A 15,603-nucleotide genomic window follows, 5' to 3' on the forward strand; every position below is an offset into this window, starting at 1 on the left:
GACCGGTATTTGTGGGAGGACTGGCACAGAATTAATTAGGATTCAGAATTCAGCAACCTGGAAGCTAGGGTCTTCAGGCGCAAGCAGCAGGGAGGTGTTGCCCAGAAGACGATGAGGCAGAAGAGGAGGCATGGCTTGGTAATCAGTGTATTCTGACAAGGCAAATAAGCATAGTCCTTATACTAGTAAGTGCCTGATAATTTTCTCAATCCCTAAGATAGAAAATATTTGTATCATTACGTGAATGGTATACTCTCATCTGGAATATTGCTTTCAGTTCTGGACACCTTACCTCAAAAAAGAAAACAACAAAAATAAAAGGTTCAGAAACAAGCAATGAAAATTTAAAAGCATAGAAAGGTTGTCATATGAAGAATAGGACTGTTTAGGTAACGGAAGTGACAAGGGAGGATAGGATACAGTTATTTATAAAAATGAATGATAAAAAGAGTAGACAATAAAGGAGTGCCTAATTTCCAACAGAAATACAAGGGGTCATGCAGTGAAACTAAAAGGCATCAAGTTTAGAATTGACTGTGATACACTTTTTTCCTCAAAAAAAGCAAACCAACATGTGGAACTCATTGCCACTTAGGTATTATTAAGGGAAAGAATTTTGCAGGATCCAAATAAAGGACTAGACATTTACACAGATAACGACAAGAACATTCAGTTACAATAGATGGGATTTTGAACAATTAGGAGACATAAACCCTCATGATTCAGGGCATAAGCCATCCTTTAACTGGGTACAGTAAGAGATTTCCTGTATTAAACAGGTTATTCTCAGTTGTCTACACCAGGGATTCTTGAACTTACTTGACATTTCTGGCCACCATCAAAAACAGGACACTTGACACATCATGGACCACTGACCTGATCTGGTATGATAATTCCTATGTTCCATCTATTGGAAGTGGTTATAGTGTCCTAACAGGCCACAGATAAAAATTGACTATTGGTTGCATTCTCCCTTAGAGAATTCTGAAACCTAAATTGGTCTATTAGCTTGTGTGTAAGCCATTAAATAAGGTCCCAAATAAGAGGAAGTTGAGTCCTGACCCCCAAACTGTAGGAGGAAACAGTTTGGAGGCAGAAGACACCATGATGGAAAAGGGAGGAACGGTCAAGGAAAGGAGATGAAAGAACTACACAGGGATGCGAAGACGTGTGGAACACTAGTAGGGTGTCCAGTACTTGTTAATTTTGATCCTTACGTGTGTGTGTGTGTGTGTGTGTGAATTAACTGTTCACACTTACAAACATTTCATACAATACACCAAATGTTTTTTTTAAATTTCATTGCATACAAATTTGCCTTCAAAACTTTCTTGGCCACGGACTTCTGACACTGAGAAAAAACTGAATATTAATCTGATAAGGTAAAGTGACAAGAATAAGAAAACAAACAATTACTAGAGGGCATGTTTGCCTAAAAGGATTGATATATTAGCCTCAGTGATCAAAAAACATAAGTTTCTGAAGAGCATTTTATTATCTAATAATCCTATAAACTGTACATGCTAAATAAACTATTATATGTTAATTTCAGTTATTCAATTTGTAAAAATATTAATTTGCTGAATATTTTTAAAAATATGGATAATCTTTAAAATTCAATAACTCCTAGATAAACCTTAAAGCAACACTTACAATATTTCATACTTCCACTGATTTCAGTGGGATTTGCATATGAAGATTGATGTTGGTAGTTTATTTGCTGTAAATGAGCTTGTTTAAATCTATAAAAGAAAGTGGAAGTCTGTGTAGCCTGAACCGACTGCTCGACAATCAGATTACAACCTGCAGCATTTTATACTCAAAAATTCTACCCACATCATTATATTTTTAAAATATTACCACTATATTTGTTTTTAAAATGTCACTCTTTCATTTGATGTTTCAGTTGTACTTTATTCATTTGTTCAGCTCTTGAAAGCTGTCCTGGTGGTGGTGAGTGCTATAATTATACCATTGTAAAATAAGCCAGTTTACAAAGGTGATTCGCCCCCTCGCACCTCCCACCCCCACTATGCTCCCTTTCACCCTTAAATTCAATAGTAGAGGTCCATTGCCATCTCAAGGAGTTCATCTTACATAAGAAATAAGACATGCTGTAAAGAATTGGGAGAACAGTCTTGATATTTTCTTTCGTAAAATCAATTACATATTTGGTTTTCATAATTTATTAATAATTTAGCAATTTAAAAGACTCAAATCAATGTAATTAGCATTTAAACATGTTTTTGATAATAATCAATTTTCTAAATTTGATTCCTACTATATCAATTTAGGATTTCCTTATAATGCACGTTCTCAGAACTTTCCTCAACAATGACTCGACTAAGTAAGTGACCTCAATGAAGTTTTCTATCATTCAGTATCAGCAAAAGGAAAGCCAAATAACATGAGGGAGAGGGGAGATTACAATCAATTGTAGACAGCACTCTGCAAGAATGATCCACCCTAACCAGATGTAAGATAAAAGCCTGGAAATAGCTAAGGTCAGAAAAACATCACCAAATATGCAACTATATGGTTAAATGAGATATGACAGACTTCATTCATACTACTAGTGTTAAATAAAGCCAGATATACTTCAAAGTTTAATCCACAGTAACTACAGCAACCATTAACTAATTGATCAAATAATCATGGATAGTTCTTACAAAAAAAAACTACCATAATGTAGAGTGATCTGTAGAGAAATATGCTTGCAATGTGAGGAAAAACAAGTGATATGCTTTGTTTTAAGTGAATTTATTATTTAAGGGGTAATTCTAAAGCAGTTTTAGCAGGAGTGCAGAATACTCTAGCTGCTTAAAATACATCCTGACAATATTGTTTTGTTCTTTGTACAGTCTTGAAATCAACAATTTTATGAAGTGTGGATATACATAAAGTATTTAAAAGTGTTTAAAATGATGTTTAAGAGTGAAAAATATATTTGAAACCCAATTACTGAGAGCTGAATAGGTTAGACACTACATTGAAAGAATTTTAAAATATTTTATGTTCAACAAACATAATTCAAACTGTGAGCAGTTTATTTAATTTGGGGGTTATCAATTATTTGAAGAAGAGATCGCAAGTAGTATTTGTGGCAAAGATCATTTTGGAGGGCCAAGAAGCAGGATACTGGTGTGCAATATAGTGTGTATACTGTGGACTAAGCGTATTTGGTACGCACCATTATGTCTGTGTGTCCAATATGCACAAAGTCTGTACCTGATGGGTAGGAGAGTTCTGTCCTAATCTTCCAACCCTGTCCCTTGGCCTAACAACAGTTAACCATATTTGCTGCCTCCCCCATTTCAGAATTGCATACAAATTATGCCGATAGTGTCATGGAACAGATATACAAAGCCAGTTCCCCTCTTTCTTTTTTAGGTGTATTAGGAAAAGAAGACTACCAATACCTGGCAGGCTCTCACACACTTACCATCGCTCTCTGCCCTGACAAGCAGGGACATGCCCTTCAGCCTCTCCACGTAGCCAGAGGACACATGTCCGGTGCCCCGATCATCCCACTGGCGGTCTTCATTCAGCGTGTAAACTTTCACCCTCCGCCGGGTGTCTGTCATCCTGTCGCCTGCCACACCACAGCCACCACCCTGGCCTGTGACACCTGAAGGAACAGGAGGTTGGTGGGGGGCTAGGCCCCCCTCAAAGGAGCGGAGCAGGAAAGAGGGTAGCAGTCCACACAGACACCCCGGATCTCTCTTTATTCTTCACTGCTAGGGCACTCTCCTCCTCATCCCCAATATTTGGAGACACAGCAGAGTGCTGGGGAAGGGGGTGGTTGGTGGAAAGCTATTTACGAGGCGTGCTAGAAGACCAGGGAGGTGTTATTCAGGAGGGAAAGCCTAGGGAGCAGTTGGGCTGCCGGGGGTAAAGGGACAGGCCGAAGGGGCAGCGTGGGGAGGGAGCAGAGGTATTAGCGGAGGGATGGTGAAGGAGAGGTAAGAGAGGATGGGAGAGGAAAGATGGCTATGGAGACTAGAAGTGGGTGGGGGGAAAGCAGGGGGAAAGGGTGGCAGGGGATGGGGCTTGCAGAGCAGGGGTGCCAGGCGAGGGGTGAGCCGGGAGGACAGTGTGCTGGCCGGGGAAGGGGACAGGAAGAAGCTAGATCAGCAGAGGGGACAAGGGGTGGTGGCAGATCGGCGGTAAGGGGGAGGGAGCGGGGTCAGTTCACCCCCTGCCCAGCGCTCGGCTCTATTGTGCGGGCGCTGCCCAGGCCCGACGCCCCCTCGCTCGCAGTTCGTCCGTGCGGGGGATAGAGGCGGCGCGGCTCGTGGGCGGCCAGCGGGCGCTGCCTGTCCCGGGCGGGGTGCGAAGGTGGCCGGGCTCAGCGCCCCGTCTTCCCCATGGGCTCGCGGCAAATTCACTCCCAGCCCGGCTCCGCCGCCATATTCTTCTTCCTCCTCCTCCCGCTACTGCTGCGGCTCAGCCCCGGCTCCTCGGCCCGCTCCGCTAGTCCGGCCGGCTCCGCTCCGGGCGCCCGGCAGGCAAGGCCCCTCCCGGGCCGGGCTGGCTGGCTAAGGCGCGGCGAGGCCCGTCCGTCTCCCACTGGCTCTGTCTCCACCTCAGTCACTGCGCGGCCGCCATCTTGGTTTCACCTCTCACTGGAGGCGCGGGGTCTCCCAGCCAGCGGCGGCACGGGCCGCCCGCCAGCATTTAAAGGGCCAGCAGCAGCCATGGGCTCAGGGAGCGGATGGGGTTGTTAGGGGGGAGAGCAGCGCCTGCCTGTGTCACCCAGGCGCGTCCGTCACCAAACTGTGTGCACCCCCCAGGTAGCACCCTACCTTGAAACACACAGCAGCCCACTCATCAGCAGGCCATAGCTTGAGGGGCAAGGATAGCACCCCTCACGATGAAGCACCCCACTGATCACTGTGGCACTCCACCCGCGACCCCACAGCACCCTGGGGTGCCAGGGCCCAGCCCTACAATGCAGTACCCCACTGATCACTACACAGCACCTAAGGGTGTAAAAGAACGGTACCCCACAGCACCACTGGCTGAAAAGGCAGAAGCCCATTGCCCACCACCCCCACTCTTTATGGTGCAGCCCCCCTGGGTACTAGGGTACCACCCCCACCCTTCACAGTGTATTTCAACCTGGGGTGTGAGAGCAGTAGCCCTACCCACAGCACCCTACCTTTGAGCCAAAGGGTGGCACCCATGCAGCACCCCACATAACAGTGGGTATGCAGGAGGACCAAATAACCATAACAAATAATATTTCACTTATTTTGCAGTGTTTCGTTTTGGCATCACAGGGCAGGAGCCATTCATTAACCCAAAGCTCAGTGTGTATAATGACAGGTTTCAGAGTAGCAGCTGTGTTAGTTTGTATCCGCAAAAAGAACAGGAGTACTTGGGGCACCTTATATGCATCCGAAGAAGTGGGCTGTAGCCCACGAAAGCTTATGCTCTAATAAATTTGTTAGTCTCTAAGGTGCCCCAAGTACTCCTGTTCTTTTTAGTGTGTATAATGACACTAATGGTATAGTGCTGGGAAATACTTTACCCTCCCCCAGCCTGGCCCTATATTAGAGGAACTACCAAAGTGATGTAAAGTCACCTTTGTTTCACTACCTCTGTTTGGGTCCAGATTCAGGAGTAACAACACATTGGGCCTTAAGACTTTAAATTCATTCTGAAGTTATCAACAATGGTGAGAGAGAGTGCCGGTGTGATGAGCTCCTGCCCACCCTTTGTTGGTCTCAAAGCCAGGGCAGGCTCCAGGCACCAACCTGGCAAGCAGCTGCTTGGGGCAGCCGCTCCGCAGAGGGGCGGCACGTCCAGGTATTCGGCGGCAATTCGGCGGATGGTCCCTCACTCCCGCTAGGAGCAAAGGACCTCCCGCCGAATTGCTGGCGCAGATCGCAATCGCGGCTTTTTTTTTTTTTTTTTTGGCTGCTTGGGGCGGCCAAAACCCTGAAGCCGGCCCTGCTCAAAGCAGGCTGCTGTATGGTATAAGAGCTACATCTTATGAGTTGTACAGTAGCTGTTGGCTTCCTTAGGGATATCAAATATGAAGTCTAACCCAGAGGTGTCAAATACATGAATCACAGTGGCAAGATCCACCCCTTCCTCAGAGATGAGGAGTCTTCTGGCCATTCAAAGATAGTGAAAATCATTCCTTGCCCCAAAATGCAAAATGTGGGTCCAGGAGCATTGGGGAGGAGCCCAGCATGAACCCAGGCTTTGTTCTACCTTGACAACTGGTGATCAAATGTCCTTGGTTGAACAGGAAGTGTGAGTTCCAGGAAGTTTCTAACCTCCCTTTTTTCCCTGATCTGAGTCCCACATTCTCCTCATCAGTTTGCTTACATTTTGTCCAGCAAAGCTGGAGTGATCCTGCTGCAAAGGCATCTTTTCAGGAGGCTCCCTGAATGGTACAGAAAGTTAAACAGCTTCTGGTAGAACGGCTGTTGGATTCACCAAACAGAGATGCAATCCAACAATTGCAGTAACAAACAGACGCTGTTGATTCTCTGCTGCTGTCAACATCAGAGCATATGTCTGACAGATTTTTTTTTAAGGCTGCATCAAAATTGAAAACAATACGCAAAAACACTAGAGCTTTGGGGACCTTATAGGCCCATCACTGTATGGGGAGAGTGTCTTGCAAGACACATTCTAGCTACACATGGGAGCTCAATGTATTTTATTTTTTTATGAAATGGATGTTTGTATTTATTAATAAAATGCATTTTGCTGGGTCTAATGTGCCACAATCTCCCCAATTAACAGTTATTCATGAGGAGGTATCCAATCACCACTATTTCCACATCACTGTCATACATTTTTGTTTGGCCTTTTATAGCTAACCACAAAATTTATATCCATATGTGAACTCTTCCAAAGTCCAGTTGTGGACATTTAGTTAGGGCCCACCTCTAGGTTTCAGCAGGGATCCAATTGTGGATTAGAGCTGGCTGTGACGATATCTCCATCTACACTATGAAGACAAAAGCAACAGAGGGTCCTGTGGCACCTTTAAGACTAACAAGTATTGGAGCATAAGCTTTAGTGGGTAAAAACTTCACTTCTTTAGATGCATCTGAAGAAGTGAGGTTTTTACCCTCGAAAGCTTATGCTCCAATACTTGTTAGTCTTAAAAGTGCCACAGGACCCTCTGTTGCTTTTGACAGATTCAGACTAACACGGCTACCCCTCTGATACTTGACTATGAAGACAAGCATGTTAAAGGGGGGAAGGGATAGCTCAGTGGTTTGAGCATTGGCCTGCTAAACCCAGGGTTGTAAGCTCAATCCTTGAGGGGACCACTTGGGGATCTGGGGCAAAATAAGTACTTGGTCCTGCTAGTGAAGGCAGGGGGCTGGATTCGATGACCTTTCAAGGTCCCTTCCAGTTCTAGGAGATGGGATATCTCCATTAATTATTATTAATTATAATTATTATAAAAAAGCATCCATAGTATGGCTGAAATTGTACTAGAGACACAGTTGTGCCATAGTTCTCTTGACTAGTGAATATAACGTGTTATTGGTGTTTTGAGAACCATGTGTTGTGGATCTGTGCCCAGGGGAAATCCTGGAGCAGGTGCACAGAAATGCACACTACCTGTAAATGCGTAGGCCATCCCTGAAGGCACTTGTGTAGCCAGGTGCGGCACTGGAGGGGAGTTCCACCTTACTTCCCCTGATTAGTCATCAATAAGATCTGGGCAAGGAAAAGCCAACACAAACTAACAAAATAGTACGTGTACATCCCCTTTTAATAAGGTTTCAGGACAGGCACAATTACATGAAACAATGCCTAACGTCCTCACCCTGGTTCAGAGCTCTCACATGAAGTATTAGAATCTAGTCAGACTAGTCTCCTGAAACACAAATCGCCACCTGCTGCAACCAACATAACTTCTACTTCCTTCTCTCTTGCCCAGCTTCCTGTTTAAATAGCCAATCCCCATGGCAGGGCAGGGCTTCCTTAATTACACCCAGGCTATCCACCTTCTATAACCTCCACTTTGATAGAAGGCTTGAAGCCCGCACAATGCCACAAGTATACAGGGATGGTCTGGGAGGCACTGGGGCCAGTCTAACCAAAGATGTGCTACTTCATCACCCGTCCCAAGCACCCTCTGTCAACAGGGCTTCTGTACAGAATCCTGGCTGGAATTTGAAGTTGCTTTCCGCCAAAGGAAAATCTGAGGGAGAGCAGTGGTTATTTGCAATTTGCACCCCTTTGTGGCCATGGGAATAAATGTGGACCCAGGTTTATTTTATTGTGGTTTCTTTGTTTCAGTTTTTGGCAATTACAGAATGGTATGCTCAACCAGGCTCCATGTGGAGTCTATAACCTTTAATTTCTTAACTTTTGTCTTAAGTTTCTTTATACCAGACTCTGTTGGTTTTTTTTAAAAAATCACCCTTCCTGAGTCTGTGTCACTGCATTGCCTACTCTCAGATTTGTTTTTTCGTGATGCCTCAGCTCCCAGATTCATGTGATTACATGAGAATCTCAATTTTATAATAAGTTTCTAGCCCTCGTGATAGCAGAGAAAAGCTCAAAAATGTGACTAAAGACCATCAGAGACCAGCAGAGGAGCTAGTAAACAGGGGAGTTTTGCAAGGGAGTTCTCTAGGTGAAGGAGAAGCAACTAACTATATGACCCTTGGGGTGAGTTTGTTGTCTCTTAGTTTGTTTTTGAGTGCTTTCTGCTTGCCTGAAGCCTACAGTGTGGTCTGTTTGGGGGGAGGGTGTGGCTGAGCCTAGTGGCCTGTTAGGCAAGGCTGAGAATTACTTAATGAGGCTTTGATCTGTAATCCCTTTAGGATCTGTTAACCAGGGGGTGGGGCTACTCAGGGAAAACAGGGGGTTAAAATGCCAGCTCCTAAGTGACCAAAGGAGCTAGTGAACAGAAGCAGCAAACAGGATGTGAAAGAGTATAGAGAAGGAGCATGAGAGCCAGCTATACTTGATGTTCTTTAAACTTGGGCCAATATTCACCCCTCTTGAAACCCCCCCCCCAAAAACAACCCCTCCCCCAATAAAACCTTCAGGAGTAAAAATAATGCAGGTAGAAGCCCAGCAGCAGAGTTGGGCTATCTAGCTTATTGTACTGAACACAGCATGCATGATTACCTACCTTGTGGACAGGTGGCGTATGAGTGCACTCGGTGCAAGCAGCTCATGGACCTCAGGGACGAAGTATGGGCTCTTGAGACCGGAGTGACTGAACTGGAGGAGCTAAGGGAAACAGAGAGGTACATAGACAAGACTTTCTGGGACACAGTAGAATGGTCCCATCCCTAGTCTGACAGCCTCCGTGCTGTTGAGGAGGATGAAAGTCTTTGGGAAGGAGAACATCAAGCTGGAATGGAGAGAAATGATCACATAGTTAGCACCCTCCTACCAAATGATGCCATGATGTCTTCTCACACTGAGGATACCTCTCCAGGGGAGGGAACCCCAGTTATTAGTAATGGGAGATTTGATCATCAGAGATACAGATAGTTGGGTTAGTGATGACTGGGAAAACCAGATGGTAAATTGCCTTCTGGGTGCAAAAGTTGTAGATCTCTTGAGTAATTTAGACAAACTTATGTGCAGTGCTGGGGAGGAGCTGATAGACGTGGTACATATAGGTACCAATGACATAGGGAAAGATATTTGAAGAGAGGGGTCCTGCAGGCTAAATATAAATCTAGGTAAGAAATTAAAGACCAGGACCTCCATGGTAGATTCTCTGAAATGCTTCCAGTTCAACGCACAGGGCCAGTTAGACAGGCAGAATTGCAGAGTAACTGTAGGGAGGAGGGTTTTAGGTTAGGAACCAGGGAACCTTTTGGGAAAGGAGGAGCCTATACAGGAAGGATGGGCTCCTCCTAAACCAAAATAGAGCCAGATTGCTGGCATGTAAAATTAAAAAGATCACAGAAGAATTTTTAAACTAAGGGCTGGGGGAAAGCCAACAGGTGTGGAGGAGCACACAGTTTGAACAGAGACATCCCTTAGGGGAGGATCTATTAATGAGGATTTTCTATATCCTAGAAAAGAGGAAAGGATAGAAGTTGATCAAGTACAGGTAGGAACTGAAAAGAAACCGTCAAATGAAAAAAAAGAGTCCCATTCAGTTATATCACATGAAGGCAGACAAATAAATATTGACAAATTTTATAAGTGCTTGTATACAAACGCTAGAAGTCTAAATACTAACTTGAATAATAACTTGAGTGCTTGATATTAAATGATATTGATATAATGGACATCACAGAAACTTGGTGGAATGATGATAATCAGTGGGACACAGTAATACCATGGTACAAAATACATAGCAATCATAGAGTAGGTCATGCTGGTGGGGGAGTGGCATTATATGTGAAAGCAAGCATAAAGTCAAATATTGGAAAAATTTTCAAAGAATCAAACAGTACCACAGGATAGAAATTCCACACTTAAATAATAAGAAGATAGCAGTAGGAATAAACTACCAACCATTTGGCCAGGATGGCGATGGTGATTGTGGAATGCTCAGGGAGATTAGAGAGGCTATAAAAATAGAAAACTCAATAATAATGGCATAGGTGCTGACTCTTTGGGTGCTCTGGGGCTGGAGCACCCACGGGGAAAAATTAGTGGGTGCTCTACACCCACCGGCAGCCAAGCTCCCCTCACCCTCCGCCCCACCTCCTCCCCTCTCCTGAGCACACCCTGCTCCTCCGCCTACCTCCCAGCATTTCCTGCCCGGCCACCACCAAACAGCTGTTTGGCAGTGTTAGCACACTCTGAGAGGGCGGGGAGGAGTGGGCATGTGGCGCACTCAGGGGAGGAGGCAGGGAAAAGGCAGGGCTGGGGCGGGGATTTGGGGAAGGAGTTGGAATATTGGCAGGGAGGGGGCGGAGACTTTGACAAAGGGGTTGGAATGGGGGCAGGGAAGGGTGGGAAGAGGCGGAATGGGGGTGGAGACGGGGGGGGGGTTGAACACCCACGGGAAAGAGGGGAAGTCGATGCCTATGATAATAGGGGATTTCAACTATCTACATATTGACTGGGTACATGTCACCTGAGGATGAGATGCAGAAATACAATTTCTAGACATCATTAATGATTACTTCTTGGAGCAACTAGTCCTGGAACCTACAAGGGGAGAGGCAATTCTCTATTTAGTTCTAAGTGGAGCACAGGATGTGGTATAAGAGGAGAATATAGCTGAGCCGTTCACTAATGGCAACCATAATGTAGTTAAATTTAACATCCTTGATGGGGTGTGAATACCAAAGACCACCACCACACTAGCATTTAACTGCAGAAAGGGGAACTACACAAAAATGAGGAAGCCAGTTAAATGTAAAATAACAACACTGAAATGCCTGCAAGCTGCATGGAAACTATTTAAAACACATCATAATAGAGGCTCAAATATAATGTGTGCCCCAAATTTAAAAAAAATAGTAAGAGGACAAAAAAAGTCACCATAGCTAAACACAGAATAAAGCAGGTGATTAAAACCAAAAAGGCATTCTTTAAAAATTGGAAGTCAAATCCTACTGTAGAAAATAGAAAGGAGCATAAACTTTGGCAAGTCAAGTGTAAAAGTATAATTAGGCAGGCAAAAAAAGAATGTGAAGAGCAACTAGCAAAAGACACATAAACTAACAGCAAAAAATTTAAGGATACCAGAAGCAGGAAGCCTGCCAATAATTAGTGGGGCCACTATCCGACCGAGATGCTAAAGGAGTGCTCAAGGAAGATAAGGCCATTGTGGAGAAGCTAAACAAATTCTTTGCATCTGTTTTCACTGCAAAGAATGTGGGGGAGATTCCCACCCCGAGCCATTCTTTTTCTAGGTAAAACAGCTAAGAAACTGTACCAGATTGAGGTGTCAATAGAGGTGGTTTTGGAACAAATTAATAAATTAAACTGTAATAAGTCACCAGGACCAGATAGTGTGCACTCAAGAATTCTGAAGGAACTGAAATATAAAGTTGCATAACTATGGTGTGTAGCATATAGCTTAAATCAGCTTCTGTACCAGATGACTGGAGGTTAGCTAATGTGATGCCAATTTTTTTTAACAAAGGCTCCAGAGACAATCCTGGCAATTACAAGCCACTAAACCAAACTTCAGTACCAGGCAAATTGGTTGAAATATAGTAAAGAAGAGAATGATCAGACACATAGATGAACACAATATGTTGGAGTTTAGTCAACACAGCTATTGTAAAGGGAAATCATGCCTCACCAAACTATTAGAGTTCTTCGAGGGGGGGTCAGCAAATATGTGGGCAAGGGTGATCCAGTGGATATAGTGTACTTGGACTTTCAGAAAGCCTTTGAAAAGGTCCCTCACCAAAGACTCTACGCAAAAGAAGCTGTCATGGGATAAGAGGAAAGGTCCCCTCATGGATGAGCAACTGGTTAAAAGACAGGTAACAAAGGGTAGGAATAAATGGTCAGTTTTCAGAATGGAGAGAGGTAAATAGCAGCTTCCCCCAAGGATCGGTACTGGGATCAGTGCTGTTCAACATATTCATAAATGATCTGGAAATAGGGTTAAACAGTCAGGTGCCAAAATTTGCAGACAATACAAAATTACTCAAGATTGCAGTCTACTTTGGACTTAATTAAGAGTTTCAAAGGGATCTAGCAAAACTAGGTGACTGGGCAACACAATGGCAGATGAAAGTTAATGTTGATAAATGCAAAGCAACGCACATTGGAAAATAATCTCAATTATACACAGGGCCGGCTCTAGGTTTTTTGCTGCCCCAAGCAAAAAAATTTTTGCCTGCCCCTCCCGCCCAGCCCGGGGCTCTCTCTCCCCCCCCCCCCAACCCCCACCTGCACCCTCCTGCAGCCCCAGCCCTGGGTCACTGGTAACTCGCTCCCAGGGTAGGTCATTCAGCAGGAATTTTGGATGTGCACAGAACACAGACAGGATTGGTTCCCATATAGTTACAGAACTGCAGTAAAGTAGAACAATTTTCAGCTTGTGTGATTGAAGGATATCTGGATGCATATTATAAGACTGTCCTACATAAATGAGGAAAAGTTGAAGTGCCTTTATTCTTTTGTTCCATTCTTTGTTTCTATGGGGAATTTGCCAATGCAATATCACTGTCTTCCTTTTAGACAAATAAAACTAAAAGCAATGGCTGTTGAAAATAGCAATTCCAGTCCTAATAACCACTGGGAAGCATTTCTTGCTCAATTTATTCTACTTTTTCTACAGCAAGTTACAGTGGTTCAGTATATTTGATTTGGGAGAAATGAAGTAACAGCTGCCCAAATTGAGCTTGAGCACTCCTGAATTTTGAGGGTGTTCAAATCTGGAAGGCAGGTGCTAGATTCCCTTTCTGAATATTAGCTAAATCTGGAAAAAAAAAAAAGTCAATTTCTGCTTCCATGGCTCAGAAGTGTAAATCCTCCTATGTGCCTGGTACTGTATCTAAAGCTGCCCAGGTCCTAGTAGAGCCTCCCATCCCTTACTTTTCATTTTAAATTCAAGTGGGATCCACATACCTCCCTTGCTAGGCTTCAGATAGAGAGGTGCACTGTCCATTTAGTCCACCCAATTCTTTCTTTAGGGGAGAGCCCAGGGCTGGGGCGGCAGGAGGTGGGGGGGGAGCAGAGCTGGGGCAACAGGGGGTGCAGGTGTGTGTGGGGGAGAAGAGCCCAAGGCTGGGATGGTAGGAGATGCGGGTGGGGGGAGACCCCAGGGCTGGGGCAGCAGGGGGGTGCAGGTGAGGGCCAGAGCTGGGGCAGTAGGGTGTGTGTGTGGGGGGGGGGTTGGGAAGAGTCCAGGGCTGGGGCAACACAGGGGTGCAGGGGGAGCCCGGGGCGGGGGTGGCAAAAAACCTAGAGCTGGCTCTGTCCCTACCATTCACAGCAAGCCGCAGCATGAGGTTTCAGTTCCACACTCCTTCCCCCTCCCTTTCCTGTTAATTGCGGCCGAGGGAATGCTGGGAAATGTAGTTCTTTCCCTGCTCCAGGGCTGGCTCTATAGGCAGGGAGCTAACCAAGGAACTACAGCTCGCAGGGCCCCCTGTTGATTCTCAGCTCCCATACTGGATTCTTGCACCCCTGCAAATTTGCGGTCCCAAGCAACTGCTTGCTTTGCTGGTGCCTAGAGCCAGGCCTGATTATACATACAAAATGATGTGGTCTAAGTTAGCTGTTACCACTCAACAAAGAGATTGTGGTGTCATTGTGGTAGTTCTTTGAAAACATCTGCTCAATGTGCAGTGGCAGTCAAAAAAGCTAACAATGTTAGGAACCATTAGGAAAGGGAAAGATAAGAAGACAGAAAATATCATAATGCCCCTATATAAATCCAATGCTCACACTTTGAATACTGTGTGCAATTCTGGTTGCCGCATCTCAAAAAAGTTATATTAGAAATGGAAAAGATACAGAGGAGGGCAACAAAAATGATTAAGGGTATAGAACAGCTTCCATATGAGGAGAGATTAAAAAGACTGGGCCCGTTCATCGAAAAGAGATGACTAAGAAGTGATATGGCAGAGATCTGTAAAGTCATGAATGGTGTGAAGAAAGTGTTATTTAAAACTCTTCACATAACATGAGAACCAGGTGTCACCAAATTAAATGAATAGGCAGCAGGTTTAAAACAAACAAAAGGAAGTACTTCTTCACACAATGCAGTCAACCCATGGAACTCATTGCCAGTGGATGTTGTGAAGACCAAAAATATAACTGGATTAAAAAAAAGAATTAGATAAGCTAATGGTGGTTAAGTCCATCAATGGCCATTATCCAAGATTGTCAGGGATGCAACCTCATACTTTGGGTGTCTCTATGTCTCTGACTGCCAGATGCTGGGACTGGACAACAAGGGAATTATTGCATGATCCATCACCTGTTTTTTCATTCCCTCTGAAGCATCTGGCATTGATCACTGTCAGAAGGCAGGATACTGAGCTAGATGGACCATTGGTCTAACCCAGTATGGCCATTCTTAGGTTCTAAAAAGCACCCAAAGTATCTCATGATGTTTAGGCCAATCTCATGATTTTGGGTACTGTCTCATGATTTTTGAATGCTTGGGGTTGGCAGTATTGGTGCCATAGTGAAAGTAAAGAAAAGACACAGAGCTGATACAAAACTAAAACTTTGTTTTGTATTAGAAAGAAGGAGGGAGAACAGTTCCCTGGTTCAGTCTGAAAAACAACTAATTCAACCAAGATGATTAACTATACACGTTAAAAGATAGACAGATTTGGGATGCCACATAACCACCACCCACCCCAAAAGACACATATCTGAAACTGGTGTATGTGGGATGTTCAGGCGTCTCTGGAGGAGCACTTTAAGCCATCCAGCATGCTGATATACATAAGTTATAATTAGTACATCAATGAAAGAGCATAGTGTGGGCTCCTTCCCCAGGTCTCATCTGAAACAGTCTTGAGGAAGGACACTTACCTTCCTATAGTTTTTGGCCATCTGGTAGTCATCCCCTGTCTTCACAAGCAGCTCCACTGGAACTAGGTAGAGAGGCAGGATGGGGTAAACTGGCTGGACACCATAGAAGGAACCAGTGGCCTGTCCCTCTGGCAGAGATGAGCCCATACTACATCTCCTAATATAGGATGCTAGAAGGGA

At 44.6% G+C, this 15,603-nt stretch overlaps 1 protein-coding gene across 7 annotated transcripts in view; it reads right to left on the bottom strand.

Moving 5' to 3' along the window:
* Positions 1-15,470, bottom strand: part of PPP4R3A (protein phosphatase 4 regulatory subunit 3A) — an 80,088-nt gene extending 64,618 nt beyond the window's left edge. For 2 of the 7 annotated variants that reach the window (XM_042858616.2, XM_008165728.4), the window contains exon 1: positions 3,443-3,730. In XM_042858616.2, the coding sequence (XP_042714550.1) occupies positions 3,443-3,584 (142 nt within the window). In that variant the 5' untranslated portion in view covers positions 3,585-3,730. Of the gene's footprint in view, positions 1-3,442; positions 4,628-9,124; positions 9,226-13,858; positions 13,917-15,423 lie in introns of those variants that run through there. The other 5 variants (XM_065593512.1, XM_065593513.1, XM_024103158.3 and 2 more) reach the window with 5 other exon arrangements.
* Between the last annotated feature and the right edge of the window lie 133 nt (positions 15,471-15,603).

Source organism: Chrysemys picta, chromosome 4, assembly GCF_011386835.1.
Source record: "Chrysemys picta bellii isolate R12L10 chromosome 4, ASM1138683v2, whole genome shotgun sequence".
Taxonomy (NCBI): Eukaryota; Metazoa; Chordata; order Testudines; family Emydidae; genus Chrysemys; species Chrysemys picta.